Source organism: Accipiter gentilis, chromosome 10 (genome assembly GCF_929443795.1).
Source record: "Accipiter gentilis chromosome 10, bAccGen1.1, whole genome shotgun sequence".
Lineage (NCBI taxonomy): Eukaryota > Metazoa > Chordata > Aves > Accipitriformes > Accipitridae > Astur > Astur gentilis.
This window is the reverse complement of record NC_064889.1, coordinates 36,570,593-36,586,900: the sequence shown is the minus strand read 5'-3', so window position 1 is coordinate 36,586,900 and position 16,308 is coordinate 36,570,593. Positions and strand designations below refer to the sequence as shown.

The 16,308-nt window shown below is 38.1% G+C and overlaps 1 protein-coding gene across 8 annotated transcripts; it reads right to left on the bottom strand.

Moving 5' to 3' along the window:
* Window positions 1-3: 3 nt before the first annotated feature.
* Window positions 4-16,292, bottom strand: ZNF207 (zinc finger protein 207). Of its 8 annotated transcripts, XR_007507415.1 has the most exons (14): window positions 16,116-16,292; window positions 14,397-14,523; window positions 13,822-13,960; window positions 13,061-13,231; window positions 12,288-12,363; window positions 11,749-11,796; window positions 9,436-9,506; window positions 8,157-8,317; window positions 7,243-7,335; window positions 5,798-6,040; window positions 4,903-5,065; window positions 4,527-4,710; window positions 4,226-4,305; window positions 4-56 (listed from the first exon to the last, which is right to left on the bottom strand). XR_007507415.1 is itself a non-coding variant. In XM_049811647.1 (13 exons), the coding sequence occupies exons 1-12, from the start codon at window positions 16,154-16,156 to the stop codon at window positions 4,550-4,552; spliced, it is 1,494 nt and encodes a 497-aa protein (XP_049667604.1). In that variant the 5' UTR covers window positions 16,157-16,292; the 3' UTR covers window positions 3,961-4,305; window positions 4,527-4,549. The 8 variants fall into 8 exon arrangements, 7 of the variants coding, with proteins under 7 accessions (XP_049667604.1, XP_049667605.1, XP_049667607.1 ...); XM_049811647.1 differs by lacking the exon at window positions 4-56 and having other exon boundaries at window positions 3,961-4,305; XM_049811648.1 differs by lacking the exon at window positions 4-56 and having other exon boundaries at window positions 3,961-4,305; window positions 13,061-13,228.
* Window positions 16,293-16,308: the final 16 nt, after the last annotated feature.

The window sequence follows — 16,308 nt, the reverse complement described above, 5'->3', positions numbered from 1 at the left end:
CCTCAGACTGAACAGGGCAACACTGAGACTCTGCCTCAGCCTGTCCTATGGCAGGGCTATAGGAAGAAGAAAAATTTAAATTTTAGAAAAAACATGACCCAATTAAGTGAAAGACATGCATTCAAAGTTAACAAAATTCCAGTGATCAAGCAAACAAAAGAAAATTACTACTATAGCACCTATTTTGTTAGGCCCGAACAAAACTTCTTACAGTTGGTAGCTATTTCTGAATTGGACAGTTAGTTTTGCTTTGTATCTTGATCAATGGAACGTAAGTCAGTTGTCTTGGGGCATTTTTCCCATAACTGATAGTATTTACTGTACTAGTTCACAAAAAGTAGAGTTAAAGATTCCATCAGCCACTGAAAATGTTCACCCTCACCTTAGTACTTATGTAGAAGCTAGACCAGTACAATTATTAAGACATTTACTATTAAGTGTCATTAGTTACCATTTTAAATTGCAGCCCCAGCTCATGGACTGGTATATCAGTCTCAATTTAACTGAAGAATCATAATGCCCTTCTTGCTGTTTATAAAACTGAAGTAATCTTGATATTTTATTGTTTATCTTGTATGCAGAACTCTTTGGTTCCTACAAAAATAACTGCAGGTTATGTATTCCATTCAATTTTAAGAAAGTAAGTTAGACAGGTCTCTTAAGTACTGTTCAAGAGCTCCATACACTAAAATAATTGCAGAAACCATAGAAGGCAGATGCAGCCGATATGTTTCTAGAAGCTTGTTTATATTCTCCCATGCATGCACAGAGCGAGGAAGTGTTATCCACTGAAATTATTAGATATACATCCCAGCCTCAAATTTATTATCAGCACCTAAAAAAAAAAAATAATCTCATCTGTGGAAGAAAAAAAAATTTTAAACCCCCAGAAGTACCAGGAGAAGAAATTTTTAGTTTACATAAGCCAGCTAATTTCAAGACTTTATTTAAAGCAACCTTTGCCAAAGGCAGATATTTTAAAGGCAGTACGAAACAGTCATATCAAGACTTCTGAAAAACTAGCCCAGGCTTTTCCAAGGTTCTTTCATGCCAATCTCATCCCTTTTGCTCTAAAAATCAGCAGATATAAGATCAGCCTCTCATAATGATATTGAGAGGCCATGCATAAAATAACTTAGAATCTCTTAAGCAAGTCTTAGATGCTATAAATTCTAAGTATTTTGCTAAACATTTTCCCACCTGTGTCTGAACATTTTCTTGTAGTCTGTTTTTTTGCATTACATTCCAATTTAAAGATTGATCAAAATCCACTTGGAAGTTTTAATTTTACTACAAAATCTGCCATATAATTTAGGCAACAACTGAAATACAAAGCTTCTGCCTACGTAATTATATCACTAGAGTCCTGCAACAGATACAAAAGAGATATGCTCTTCTGTAACCATAAAGACATCTGCAATCTCCTTCCAGGGAGAGATTAACTAAAGCAAAAAAATTGTCTGCATGGCTGCATTACATTAGGGATTTTGCTGGCAAAACTATGGTAGTTAAACTTTGTACTGTAAACCAAGCCTTAGTCTTTATACAAGCAATTACTACATTCAAAGTAATTTTCCTCTTTTTGGGAAAATGCACCATAAATCCAACTCTCTGAACATTAAGAAGCAGTATCCAAAGAAATGAAGGAGGGGACCAACAGACAACATATGCACTGAAATACCCGCCTGTTTACAGAAGAGTACACACAAGAGACACAAGATAGCCACATCACAGCTCTTACAGCACAGAAATGACAGGAGCAGGAAAATAAGTATCCACATGAGAAATCATGGAAAAATTGTTCACCTGTTGGTTGAAGCTTATTAGAGTACCATATGAATAATATGTGGCAGTACTTAGTTGAGGGATTATCATACATTACTACTAAGGAAAGTTCAATCTTAAAATGCATCCAAGCTGTAAGTCTACGTAGTATTAGCTACAAAATGGTACCATTATCAGAACAATGAGACATTCACTGTTTAAAAGAGGGAAACTTAATTAATACAACTTGCAGAATATGCTGAGTTAACAGTACATGCAGTAAGGTTTTCAAGTATTTATCCCAGGAAAAGTAGGGGTCTGAAAACAACATACCAGTGAAAGACACCGAAGGGAGAAGGTATTTGCTTTACTAGGGGCAGGAGGGCAAAGCATCCTTACAGCAACAATATGATCTTCAGAAAAAGCAAGAAGTTCTATAGTTTTAAAAGCAGAAGTTAAGATCAATTTATACTGTATGAATTTTATGTGTAGTATTACAAAAAGGATGAATGTAAGACACTGTAAAAATTCCTCCAGTGTTTTGTCATTATCCTTATTAGATAAAGAAAAACAGAAGAAAAACACAGTATAAAAGCATTGCCTAAGCAAAACAGTTTTATCTGTTAGACTTATGTATAAAGCAAGATGAAGAGCTAACAAAAGATCTGACGTCAAGGCCCACTCAGCACATCTGCAAGCCAAATACTGCACATCTGACAGGTGATCAGTAGATACCAGTGATCAGAGAAAACTGCTTCTCAACAGAGGCTTGGAGTTATGGTCTTAAAACTGCTAAATACTTCAGAAAAAGTGCCTGACAATTCTTAATGGTTAAACTAAGGCCATTCAGCTACAATTAGAGTGTACTGGATGCTCTGGTGCTTTTATGAGCCATTCCATGACCCCGTGTTTGAACCTCAGATACAATGTAGTCCACAAATACAGTACGGCTAAAATACTATTAAGAGACAGTACAGAATAAAGCCACATGAAGTACTTAAGTGCAGCTAAAAAACCCCAAGACTTTCAAGAAAAAGAGCCAAAATGCTCAGTATTATAATTAAGTGAAAAAAACCTCCACCATCTACAAAAACATGTATGGAACACAAACTGATAACAAAAATGCTGATAATCTTTCTAACCTACCCTAAAAGAAGGTATCTCAATAAATTAAATTGCATAGATAAAGCTTGAGGCTGGAACATGTATTTAAAGTTGACCTGCAAATGAAAAATTCACCACTCCTTTTTTCCCCTGTTGTGGAAAGGCAAGAGAAGCTCTCACTTCCCTCCAAAAAGTTTCCCTCTACATTTTCATTCTTATCAGAAATATAGCACACTACACAGTGATGTCAGACATTCAGAGAATTACAACCTTGACAGTAATTTATCACTCTACTCTTATAAACAGGTAAATGGCTAACTCATATGGGGAAGGCCTCTGATGACTGTAATTAGAAGACCTGATAAAAAGGTCTCTTACTATAGACACTTCCACTAAACGGCTCAAGAAACTCAGCCAACATCTGATCATAGCACAAAATGGATGGTTCATCTTTTAGGCTCTGCTGAGATCTGAAATTCTGAACATTTAAAGTAAAAATACAGCATATAACATACTACTCTTGCCCCTCTTCTCTCTTTTATACACTGAGAAGGTCAAGCTACTTTTTCTCTTTTGCAGGTCAACTTCAATACAACATCAACTGGAAGTCACTCACCCATGTGACATGCACCTAAGCTTCTAGAAATCTTCATCTAAAAGGCTCCTGAAATTCATATGCATTTGCAAATTAAAGAGTCAGTCAAAGAATGAACTAACAGGACACATCTGGCACCAGGATGCATCTTAGAGCAATCACTTTTACATCCTACAAGTGCCAGGACTAGAAATCATTTAAAATTTATTGAGGACAAGAAAGCACAAATAAAGAAACATATGCATTAAGAAAAGTTACAAGCAAGAATTAAGATGTGCCTCCTGCAGCCTCATTTTTGAGGAGTCAGTTAATAAGTGTACAGGTCTTTGTCTACTCAGACGTGCAGCTAAGTATTGACTTAATTTTAGAACAAGGAATTCAGATTTTATCAAAACAGCACCAATAACCGTGTTCATTACACCAATAGCTACCATGGCATGCATCTGTACAAACCTTTCAGGCAGTTGTCCACAGCTGGTCATGAATAAAAAGGCATATAAATTTTTCTCTTCTTTTATTACAATGAAGTTTATAACAGTACAGAAAAGTCACACGACCTTAGTGGGTCAGTTTACTTAAACCCTGAAACAGGAGGAACTCTAAATACATTAAATATTGTTACAAGTTCAGACTTAAATGTACAAGTAGTTGGGAACAGTTACAGCCCTCACCAAACTATGTTGGGGACATGAAGTCCAACAGCACTTGAAGTGCTGTGAAGGCATCATTTCACAAATAGCAACATAATGTTACAGAACTTGCCTTTAAGGTGGTATGTTCATGTAATTCCAGCGCCTTCACAATTTAACGAACCATATTTACTATACTTCACTTCTAAAAACCTAGATGAAACATGAAAAAGAAGCCATACAGTATAAATTGCAACATCAGGAAAAGTTCCTGTTATTATTCCAAATAATTTTTCCCGTGTAAAATAAGAATGTCCAATAGCTCCTTGCATGTGGGAAGATACTTATTTTTTTTAAAGTCACAATGAAGCCTTAATTGACGGAAGCTCGGCTATATTAACAGCACAAGATGAGAAAAGGTTTAATCTCCAAACCTATTAGAGCGTGTGTAGTAGCATCAGTAGCGGCCACCTTGCGACATTACAGGAGGTCTCATTCCCATTGGAGGTCGAGGAGGTCCACTTTGGTAAGGGGGCACCATCGGAGGTCCCTGACCGTATGGAGGCATGGCTCCAGGAAGATATCCTGGCATGCCCTGGTGATGAGCACCATACTGACCTATAAATAGAACATTTAAGATGCAAAGAATTTTTTATTTATTTTTTTTTAAATAATGGGCAGAAGTTGCATTTTGTGAAAAGCTTCACACATGCACTTCCCCCCACTAGTATATGCCACTTCAAGTTTTAAAAAAGTTTATAGCAAAGACAAATTTTTTGAAGAAAAGAAAGCTAGGAAACTTATGATTACCATGAGGTGGCATGGGAGGTCTCATTCCTTGTTGTTGTGGAGGAATTCCTGGCTGTGGTGGCATCATACCTCCAATTGGTCCAACTGGTGGATTACCCAAGGAAGCTTGTCCTGGTCGAGGAAGATTACGCTGATATTTAGGCAACTGCGCCCTCCTCTCTTCCTAAAACCAGGAACAGACAACCATAACACATTGTAAGACTAAAACTCACCAAAAGCAGAGTAAATAAAAGTGTAACAAAATAGATTACAGGGACTGAACTATTTCAACTACCTTCCAAGTTCAAAGACTGCTACTAGTAACGTTACAGAGTAGCATTTGGATTTTTTTCCCCTTCCTTCAAAGTTACTGTATAAATACTGGCCAATCTAGCATTTTGCATGCAACACAAATTCTCTTCCTCCCTCAGCTGAAGAAAGCCTCTTCCTCATAACAAGTTGAGACAAAAGAGCCAAACACAAATCTAAATATCCAAACTGAAATTAAGGTTCATTTGTTTTATCCATAAATTCTGTGTTTCTGACTGCTGTAGCAGCACCAAGACCACTTCAAACTGTTAATTCTTTTGTCCTACACTCATCAGCTGTATCTATTTAACTTCAAGGTTAAGTAACATCCAGAAAAAGTCCAAATTATATTTTGGGTTGAGTAATTTCCTATCACCAACAAAAATAAGGCTTAGATCTGCAGCAGGATCATTGCAATATGCCAGTCATCACTCTGCAACTGAGGAAGTCTTCTCAATGAAAGGTTCTGTTACATTAATTCTGCAGTTTGCACTCTCACCTTTATTAAAATATGCATAACGCAGAGCACAGAAGAAATTCTATTTAATCAGCCATTATCAGCACAAATTGCATTTTTCAGTAAGACAATGAAAATATTTTAACTTACCAGTGATATATCCTCATCTGGATGGATCAACTTACTGGTTGCACTGGTTGTTGTGAGTGTAGCAGGCTTACTTGTTATAGATGTAGCTGGTTTAGCTGCAGTACTGTTTGTCGTGCTAGTGGTTGAGGCTGTAGACTGTGTGTAAGCAGGGAATGTAGGTTTTGGGGGTTCTGTTGTTGTTGCAGGTGTAGAATTCAAAGGTTTGAAATCAGTACCAACTGGACCTGGAACAGCTGCTGCAGCCTGTGAAACACAGAGATAGATCAATATTTATTTCTCAAAGCATAATAAAACTTAAATGATGTCTGTTAAGACCTCTGAAACCTTCCAGTGAGACACATAATTAAAACAAGCTTGACAAAAGTAAAGTTCAGCCTTATCGCATACTAGAGCAACTGAAAACAAGACAAAATAAAACCCAGTATATACACATATATACACACACACACACTGGAAAGTCTAAAATTTGCAGGTCAAAAGCCACAACTAGAAAAAAGGAACAAGAACAAAAAAAAAACCTATCAAGATTTATATCTCAAATACTGAGTTTGGTAAATGTCTAAATCTTTCCTGAATCGCTGTTTTATTAAAAGCCTGTAAGTATAAATTCATTGTTCTCTTGCTAAATTATTAGCATACTTTAGCAACCATTAGTTTAGAGTACAGCTCAAAGTGTTAGTATTCATTAAAATTAGATATTTAAGAAATGTTTTAATTAAATACTTTAAAAAGCTCTATTGTGTCAGGGGTTTTCTTTTAAGCGTTCTCTCTACAAAAATACTGCAATATTTTCACAAAGTACGGTCTCTCTATCGATCTTTAATCTCCCTTGTTAATGAAGAATCAACTGAAGGCAGATACGAGGTCCACTACAGATTCCAGCATCTCATCTTTCCTACTTTTTTCTCAAATTAACTGTTAAGACAAGAAAAATTTGCTTTACCAGGTTTTCTCTGAAGATGCAGCAATATCCAAAGCAAGCTTTAGTTATGAGAGAATGCTTTTGTTTCTAGTCACTGCACATTTACAATTATCTGAACTTTCCAAACAAAAAGTATTTCCATTTTTTGCACATAATGCAAATTAAAAAGTTCCCTACATTATGATGTACCATATTAAACAACATAAACTAAAAAGCCTTCACCATGCATCAAGCTAACCACTGCCCACTAAAATGCATTTAACTGCTTTCATGCTTTTTTAACCCTTTAGAACCAGGATGTAACATTTCATTCTTTCACACTAAGAAAAATTGGGCACTTTAACATGCTTATTTCTAGTAAGATGCAACTCGCAATCAAGGACTCTGCAGTTTTACCAGCTAAACATAATCAGGAATATAACAGAAATTATCTGAAGATGTTTAGTCAATTTTAGATTTTACAGAACGGTCCAAAGGGTTAAGTTGCAAAGCAATTGGTTTTTAACTGTGACTTCCTGCGTACTTGTGCTGTGCTAGGAAACAGAGCGTTAGAAGATGCTGACAGACTTTCTGAATTGGAGGAAGCTGCACTTGAGCTTGTGACAGGTGTCCCCATCTGTAGCATAAAAGAAAGGAAACAGTGAAAAGTCTCCAAACAAATGGGTGGAAAGTATCCAGATGAAAGGATTTCTTATGCTAAGTCTTTTCTTATGAAAGGACTGTGTTTTTGTAAACGAGTATCTTCCCTGCAGAAGTCCAAAATGCAAATAGTACACTACAAAGGTTTCTGCAACATACTTGAAAGCAAGTAAAAACTTCAGGACTTATACACAAGTGCAATCAAAGGGTAGAGGTCACAAGCCATGATCAATTCCCCACTTCCCTCCCCAAAACATTTAAACAGTTTTTTACTACCTTAACTTACTCATAAACTTTTTAAAGTAAAAACCCACCTAATTCAGGCAGTGTTTAACCAGTTTAACAAGACTATAGAATAAATTAGTCCATCTATGGGTAAAGAGCCCATTATGAAAAGAATAGGAAAGAACAAGTCATGTCAAGATTTATACTTTGGAAATTTTAGGTAAAGTTCTATGCAATCAGATTCCTGTAGCTGACTAGCACATCCCTTCACCCACCCAAAGCACCCTTATTAACGACAAACTAAAGGGATTAAAGAAAGAAGCGTTTTGCCTACTCCTTTCTTCCCCACGTGCTTACAGAACTTCTGTCTGGTTTCATGGCTGTTGTAAGACAAACAAAAGAATCTTTTAAAATTCATTCAAGCACTACACTGAATTAAACTTAGGAATCAACACAAGCAAGAAACTTAAACAGTCATTTCTTGGGCCTCCTCAATAAGGAAGAATAGACACTGTTGACACAGCGGCAGTTTGAAGAATGCAACAGTAGATTCCAAGCTATGAGACACCTTACCTGCCCCGCACTTGGGAAGAGTGGTTTAGTAACTGGAGGCTGGGGGGTAGGTGCCGATGCAGCAGGAGCTGGAGGTCTGTTAAGAATGCCCGGTGCTGTAACAGGCTGTGCTTGTGTCATTGGAGGCATCCCAGGACGAGGCCCAACAGGCGGCGGCATACCTACAAACCAAAGAACCAGTAAAAAATTAGGCTGAAGAAGTAAGAATACTCCTTTAGAGGATTCTGTTCACAGTGTTCCTTAGAACAAACTCTCCCACAATGAAGGTGTATTTTTAAGACAATAGTAAAATAAAACATGACAAAGGGTAATGTCAGCAGCCACCAATAAATGTCCCTGCATAGGCAGTAACCTCAAACACTTCAGAGCAATACTGAACTAAGTTGTGTTTTCTACTAGAGCTTAAATGATGTTTATGCTCTCAATAAATCAATGCAATTAATGCAGTAACTGTTTCCAACACACTGCACCTATCCTGCCAAGCACATGGATAAGACTGTTACAAAATCCAAAAGATGCAGCCATTATGAATGGTATCAGAACTTTAATCAAAACACAGATCAGCTTTGCTATGGGTCTTTAGCACAGTGGAACAGTGCCACAAGGCTACTTTTTGGAGCGTACCATCACAATACATGCACTTTGTATGTGCAGGGCACTAGGAGAGGTTCAGAGATGAGAAGTTAACAGCTCAGGTGGGTTCCATCATATTACTGTGCAGCAGAACTAGGCTGTAACTGTCCTAGTGGCTTGCTTCCTCCTCCAGTGAGAAATACGGGCAAACCACCAAATCTCAAGCCATCAAAGCATAGCTGCTGGTCAGGTGGGACACTCTCAGAACTTAAAGGCTGCTTAAGAACTGCACAAGAGAAATGTCTCCTCTAGCTATGGTAAGAGACCAAAATTACAGTTAGTTTCTTCACACAGCAGATTCATTACTTGGGTATTTCTCATTTCCCACAACATTTTCAATCATTACCATTTTCCAGGTGCAGCCACAGACATTAAAAAAAGGGATGAAGAGAGACTAGGCAACACAAAAGCCAGAGAAAGTACAACAGGAAAAGAAAACTATATTCTATTTTTTACCTTCAAAGTGGTACCAAACACAAATAATTATTTATAATCAAAAGCACAAGACTGGCTTCTGTGGCAATAAATCCACACCAAGGTGGTGGCATAAGTCTGTATAGTCTTTATATAAATTCTAAATCTCAGTGGAAATAAATAAATGTAGTTTAGCTCACAACATAGTATGAGTTTGACAATCCTGACCTACCTGGTGGCATACCAGGCATAAGAGGTGGTATTCCTGGCCCAGGAGGCATCATTCCACCCATCGGCATCATCCTATTAAATGGAAAATGAGCACTGGTATGAACACTCATGATAAACTGTTAAGATAATTGGCACATACCTGTATATGATAAAAAATTATGGTAAATAATTTCAAGAAGCTCTCAACAGAGGCAATTCAAAACCAGCTGACTCCATAGTCAGAAATGTTTTTCCACAAGAAAAAAAAACAAAACAAAACAACCCCAGCACACACCACACCAAGAAACACCCCCCCAAGACTTTTTATTTGAACTTTAATTCCTCAAACTTTCACTTGTTCTATTATCAGATTTCCAGAACTGGTGTCTCTCTTGAAACCTATTTCAGACTACTAGTTTCAGCAGAGTGTTCAAAGAACCCGCTCTCAGTACACTCAAGAAAATCTGAAAGTAGGAAAACCAGCTAACTCCAATCACACTAAAATCACTGTACATCTGCTATTACTCCTTTCTGACACTACAAGTCTCTTTCTGGTTATAGCACCCTCACATTATTTTAACATTCTCCTTCCTCTAGTGAATGGCAGACAACCCAAATCTGTAGAACTAGCCACAAAATACTGATAAAAACAGAGCAGAGACCACAGGGTAAGAGAGCTTCTGGAGTTTCAATTACAGTAAATATTCCCTACACTAAAGGATAGAAAAGTGGGATTTAAAAAGAAATTTTTTAAATTAGCAGTCCTTACTATGGCATATTTTTCCTTCATATTAAAAACAGGTTTGTTCCCCCCTCCCCCCCCTTGCTACTGATACCTGGAGAAAAAAATTGGTCTGCATTTCCCTAACAGAAAGGTGGCATCTAAATGACTCCTTTTATCCTTATCTACTAAACCACACTACAAATTAATACATGTTCCCCATCTAAACCATACATACAACCCTTAATAAAGGCAAATTCCTCCTGCACAGGGCTGCAACTTAATAAAAATAAGCTATCTACAACACTAAGTGCTTTTACACTGAGAAGCTATAGATAAATATGTTACAACTCTTTTACAGGGAACAAACCCAAGTGTAGCTTAAGTTTGCTTAAATTTTTCCAGACACTTGAAGCTGGATTAGGGAAACAGAATAAAGGAATGGTTATTACTTTAGTTAGTATGATAAGTAGATACGTAGCAGCCAAGTGCATACCAAAACCCCACTAAGAAGTAGTTTCTATTTCTATGACAAAGTCAAGACACCTTCACCATTGCTGTTTCAAAATCAAAACAAATCATCATAAATGGGCAAGCATTCATTCTGTACAGCAAACTGCTACCCAGTCTTGTTTTTATTCTCAACTTGTCTACCACTGCTACAAAAGGAACAACCAATGCAGAAGCAGTAGTGACTGGGAACATAGTACCATCGCCCCTTTTTTAGGTTAATGGTTGGAGAAGGCAAAGTCAGTCTTGCCACCCATTTTGACAACTATCTGTTAGACTCCCAAAAAAAGTGCTGGCTGACCACTGCCTGCTGCCACCAGAAAGATGACTTTCAGAGAAACTGCAGGGATAGTGCTAGAACTAGTGTCACACTAAAACCAAAGTTGCTTCCTAGGACCTAATTCTTCTTTGCTCATTTTTAAACAAAATTATCATCAGGTTAAGTAAGCAAAATTTTAGACCAAACTAGAGAAAAGCATAACGTAATACCATACCACCCTCCCCTTAAATTTCACAGAAAAGCGCAGTGAATTTTTGGCAAATTAATTTGTCTTTCACTAGATGACATTACATTCACCTGAAGTTAACAAAGTGTTTAAGGAGGACTAAGCACCAGCAAGCCTGATAAAATTCTGTTCAGTTTGCACCCAGAAAAAAGCTACATTCATGTTGAGCATCCACAAGATGTTCCACTATGACATGGTTTTTAAATTCAAAGACTGTTAAAACAACATTTATGTCTCAGAAGAGAACAATCTTTCACCTCAGTGAACTTTAAAACTTAGAAGCGAAGTTCCTGCAGTATGTCCTACAGGGCTAAGGATTGAGCACATGGAGCTGTACCCTGATTCAATAGAGGCTGTAAGTCCCCAAGGGTCTATTTTGTTATTTTATAGAATGCATTTCTCATAACATACAGTTTTGTAATATTCATTTAGATAAAGTATAGAAACTTCAGATATTATATAATAACAAAACCTAACATTTTCCACAAATTCGTAGGCAGTACTTGAGGTTTTCAGTAAGACAATTTCAAGCTTATCAAAAACATGACATAAAATGGCATAATGAATGTACCTAGAATTACATTAATGAGATGCTTACATGTTTCCACCACAAAATGACTGCATGTATTTTCTCTGTTGATGTAATCTGTGAAAATTTATGACAAAATCAAAAATCTAACTGTGATTGTCCAAACACATTGTGATAGGGTATGGTGTCAAACCCAAACAAACAAAAACCAACATCTTACTTTTGCCCAACATACAAGAAAAATTTAAACTATTCAGCATTTTTTTCCTGTTAGGTTGATGACTGATAACCAGATGCACAACATATGTACAATACACAAAGGAACAGTGGTTCACAGAAGGCTCTAAACCAACACAACAGAACTTTAAATTACTATACTACTAGTCAATGAAGTTAGAAGAAAGGCAACATACTTTATACATAAACTCACAGTTTGGCCATATTTTTAATGTTGGTTTACAGCCATCCAGTTATTTGGTTAGTCTCAGTATTAAGGTTACAGAGTTCACAGGTCCCTATGTACATTTTTCTCATTAGCTTTACTTTTTCTGTGACAGTTTAAAATGCACAGTATGAACATGTAATATTAAGTCTTTCTTGCTACTCACCCAGGCGGCATTCCAGGCATAACTGGAGGCATTCCAGGCATCATAGGTGGAACACCTGCCATTAATGGTGGTATACCTTAAAAGAAAAAAAAATTTTAAGCAACTCCAACAACATACAGTCACTAACAAATCTCAACTAATAAATTTAGAATGGATAAATGCTTAACGGGTAGCTCTAAAAGACTGTTTTTTTGAAATAACACTGCTTACAAACAACACAATATAAAATATTATCTGCAAGTCTGACTTAGAATCATTGTTCTCATTCCTGCAAGTCTGTGTAAATTTTCTTATTAATCTCCAAAGTTCATGACTTATCATTACAGAAAATATAATGAGAAGAGACCAGTTTTCGCTCACTGTCATTGATCAAAATTCTTTACTCAATATATTTGTGGCCTGTGTATGAACTGCCTGTTCTATGTTAGCAGTCTATAGATATATGGCAGCCTTTCTGCCGTTTCCAAAATCTTGTTACAAGATACCACAAACAAGTACCATTGGTAGACTTATGTTTAAAGTACTAATCTGTCTTACTACCATATTCCTTCAATCTAGCTGCAAGCATTAGGTATCTTAATCTACTTCACAAAGGAAGATGTGTATGCACACACAGAATGAGGGAAGAAAATTAAGAAACTGCTTATGTGCACCTTGAAACTATTTTGTGACCTCTAACACCCAGCATTAGAAAGGGCAATTATTCCAGCATACAAGCAGCAATTTGTGTTTCTACTCAGCTATTCAGTAACTATCTTAAAACATCATCTCACCTGGAGGCATTCCTGGTGCACCCGGCACAGGAGGCAAACCTGGTTGTGCCATTGGGGGAATGTACCCCTGCTGTGGCTGAACTTGCTGGGGTTGAAATGAAGTTGAAGCTGCAGATTCATCATCTTCATACTCATCAGAATCATCCTGTTGTTTCTTTTTCTGGCTCTCTGCTAAAGAGTACAATGTATATGGTCAGACTGAAGACAAATTATATTCTGTAAAATTCGTTTTATCTGGGGTATTCTAGCTGGAATGAAAATAATAAAATTCAAATTTTATCAGCATGTTCAAAAATTCATCGAAGCACAAAGACAAACTAAGTGAGCCTATCTATACACATAAATAATAAAGGGAAGGAACGTGACTCACACTGTAATGACCCTCAACATAAATGGGTCAGTCTCACACTGTCCAGAATAAGCCAAAGCAGTTCAAACAAAGGTGTACTTAAACAGCAAAGAAATCTAAATATTTGGGCATCACAATTGTATCACCCCTGGCCTTTCCTCCCCTTACCCTCAAAAATAAAATCACCATCCCCATATTAATTAGGTAATTGTTACAGCTGCACTGGCATGCAGCTACTTCTGAAAGGGAAAAGAAAAATATCTCTCAACTGGCAAACGTCTAGAGTTGCAGTTAAAGAATGCATTAAACCCAACCCTTACTCTTCTGAGAAGCGAATCCTGTATCACACAGTTTAGTATCAGTAAGAAACAGACTCAGAAAATAACAGATAACTAGCTAGAATACACTTTACCCTGAGTTTTTTGTTCAAGTAACCTCCTTCGTTCCTCCATATCTTTTTCTGGAATGCCCTCCATGCCATAGATTTCCAGTTCAATGTCTGTTCTTCCGGGAATAGCATTTGGAACAGCATCTATTGTTTCTTTATGTACCTAAAGAAAAAAAATTTAAAAATCCTCCTGACCACAGTTCAGGTTAGAGTCTCTGTGTTCTTCAGCCAGTTTCAAGATGTTCCTTTGAACATCTTTAATGGGAAGAATCTCTCTGGCCAAGCACTTTATAGACATGTGCTTCCTAATCACTGTTAACTACTATTAGCTTCTACAACCAGTTTATATAAATTTGCCTTCTGAACACCAAGACAATATAGTTCCTACACCCCAAAAGTGATGGCAGAGATCTCTACTGCATACTCTCCATACAACTGCTGACACAGCAGAACTCCTGTTCTGGAAACAGACCATTGCTGTCTTTCTTATCAGTTTTTAAGACTCTGGAAGCCCCAAACCTACCACCTTTTTAAGTTCACTATTAATTCCAATTTTAGATACTGCTAAGAAAAGCTTATGTAAGCCTAAAACTTCTTACCTGCATGCAGTGTATAGCTAAACCAGGTCCTGTATACAGTTTCTTATGACATATATGGCATTTAAAGTGCTTTGCTTTTTGATGCTGTATAAGGATTTTTTCATCATCAAAATCCCTGTTACAATACCTATTGAAGACTGTCAAGGAAATATTTAATCCCAAAAGTGACCTTCTATATAATATAAGCTAATGAGCATCATTGTAATTTTTCCTAAAGCAAAAAAAGGAAAAAGCATAGGAAGCATCTCTGAGCATTCAAAGGATGACAAATAATTCATGGATGTCTGAAACCAAACCTCCCCCTCACACCATGCAGCACTTCCCTTCAGATAGGTACAAAACCGGCAAGACGTGTCCAGGCAATCAGAATCATCATTTGATTCTTTGACACATGCTTTTCAAGTCCTAGTTATTTCTAAGTGGACTCACTGCTTCTCTGCACACATGTATATTAAAATAAAGTTGCTAAAGCATTAACGGAGAAATACACTTGAAATCCACAAAAGGGCAGTTATGCTAACTACTTCAAAGTGCCTATTTTATAAAAGAGAACAAAGGTTTTAGTTAAAAATTCCTTTCCTTTTCAGTTATCCAGCTACCAATTCTTATGGCAACATATAACTCGCTGCAGTCATTAAAGAATTCTCGGTTTTTAAACAGAAAGATTTTAAGCAAAGAACCTTCTGGACAACTATGTGACAGAAGAGGCAAACTGTATTTCCTGTCTGCAGGTCAGCATTAATATTTCAGCAAATGCTCCACACATATCTTCTTAAGTAAGACAAATACACATTTGTTATTTATTAGCTGTTCCTAGTTAACACAATATGTCCCTCACTTCCACCAAAACTTTAAATATATTAGTATCTCAAACAGAAGCACTGATGCCTTCCAACATAAAATGGTAACAGATCTCGGAGCAGGTTATAAATTCCTTTATTAAACAAATTTAAATTGGCCAGAAACGTTTTAGAGAAAGAAACGGTAAATCTATAATCACCCCCCAACAAAAAGCAGATTATGAAGGACTGAAGGAGTGATCAAAGAAAAATCCACCAGTACTTCCGGCTCCTGAGAAATTATGTGACTTTGATGCAGCAATTACAAATTTGAAAGTAACTCCTTCCCCCCACAAAAAAAAGTTTTCAAAAAGCCTCTTTTAACCACATCTGCCCCACTTCTTCTTGAATAACTTTATTTATCAGAGGCAGGGGTTTCTCCCGTTAACATCCTTCCCCCTGGGGGATAAAGACGGCTCTCCATTTTCCTCACGTCCCCGGCAATCCCACCGGGCCTGGCCACAAGAGCGCCAGGGACAGCCGGCCGCAGAAGCTGCCGCCTGCCCTGGCTTCACAGATCGGACGTGAGGCCGAGGCCTCAAGCGAGGGAAGAGGGATCGGGCGGACTAGGCCGCGCGGGAGGAGAAGGCGGGGGGGGGGGAGGGGGGGAGGAAGCAGAGGAAGGGCACGGACCAGGCCCCATCCCAGCACTAAGGAGCACAGAAATGGAACACGACCAAGCACGGAACCAAACCGTAACAAGGGTGGAGAGAAGAAAAGAACCCCGTGCCCGGAGAGCGAGGAGCCAGGCGGCGAATGGGACAGGACGGGACGCGACGGGACAGACACCCGACCGGGCCGGGCCGGGCCGGGCCGGGCCGCTCCGCTCCCCTCCCCCACCCAGCTCCCCACACCCGCCTCATCCCACACAGAAGGATACCAGCACCAAGGCTTCAGCTGCTTCTTCTTCTTACGGCCCATAGCGGAGGCACCTCCGACCTACACAGAAAGGAGACAGCCGAGCTCTTCTCTCCCGAGCCGCAACGCCCACACCAGCCTCTCCACGGAGGCGAGCGAGGCAGACACAAAATGGCCGCCACCGTCCCTCCTGGCGCCACCGCCTCGGAGCTCCC

Excerpts from the sequence above, each read along its gene's own strand:
- ZNF207 (XM_049811647.1), bottom strand. The coding sequence starts at position 16,156 with ATGGGCCGTAAGAAGAAGAAGCAGCTGAAGCCTTGGTGCTG. Across the intron at positions 14,524-16,115 it reads CAGCTGAAGCCTTGGTGCTG|GTATTGTAACAGGGATTTTG; the intron begins GTATCCTTCTGT and ends AGTCTTCAATAG. Across the intron at positions 5,066-5,797 it reads CAGATGAGGATATATCACTG|GAAGAGAGGAGGGCGCAGTT; the intron begins GTAAGTTAAAAT and ends TCCTGGTTTTAG.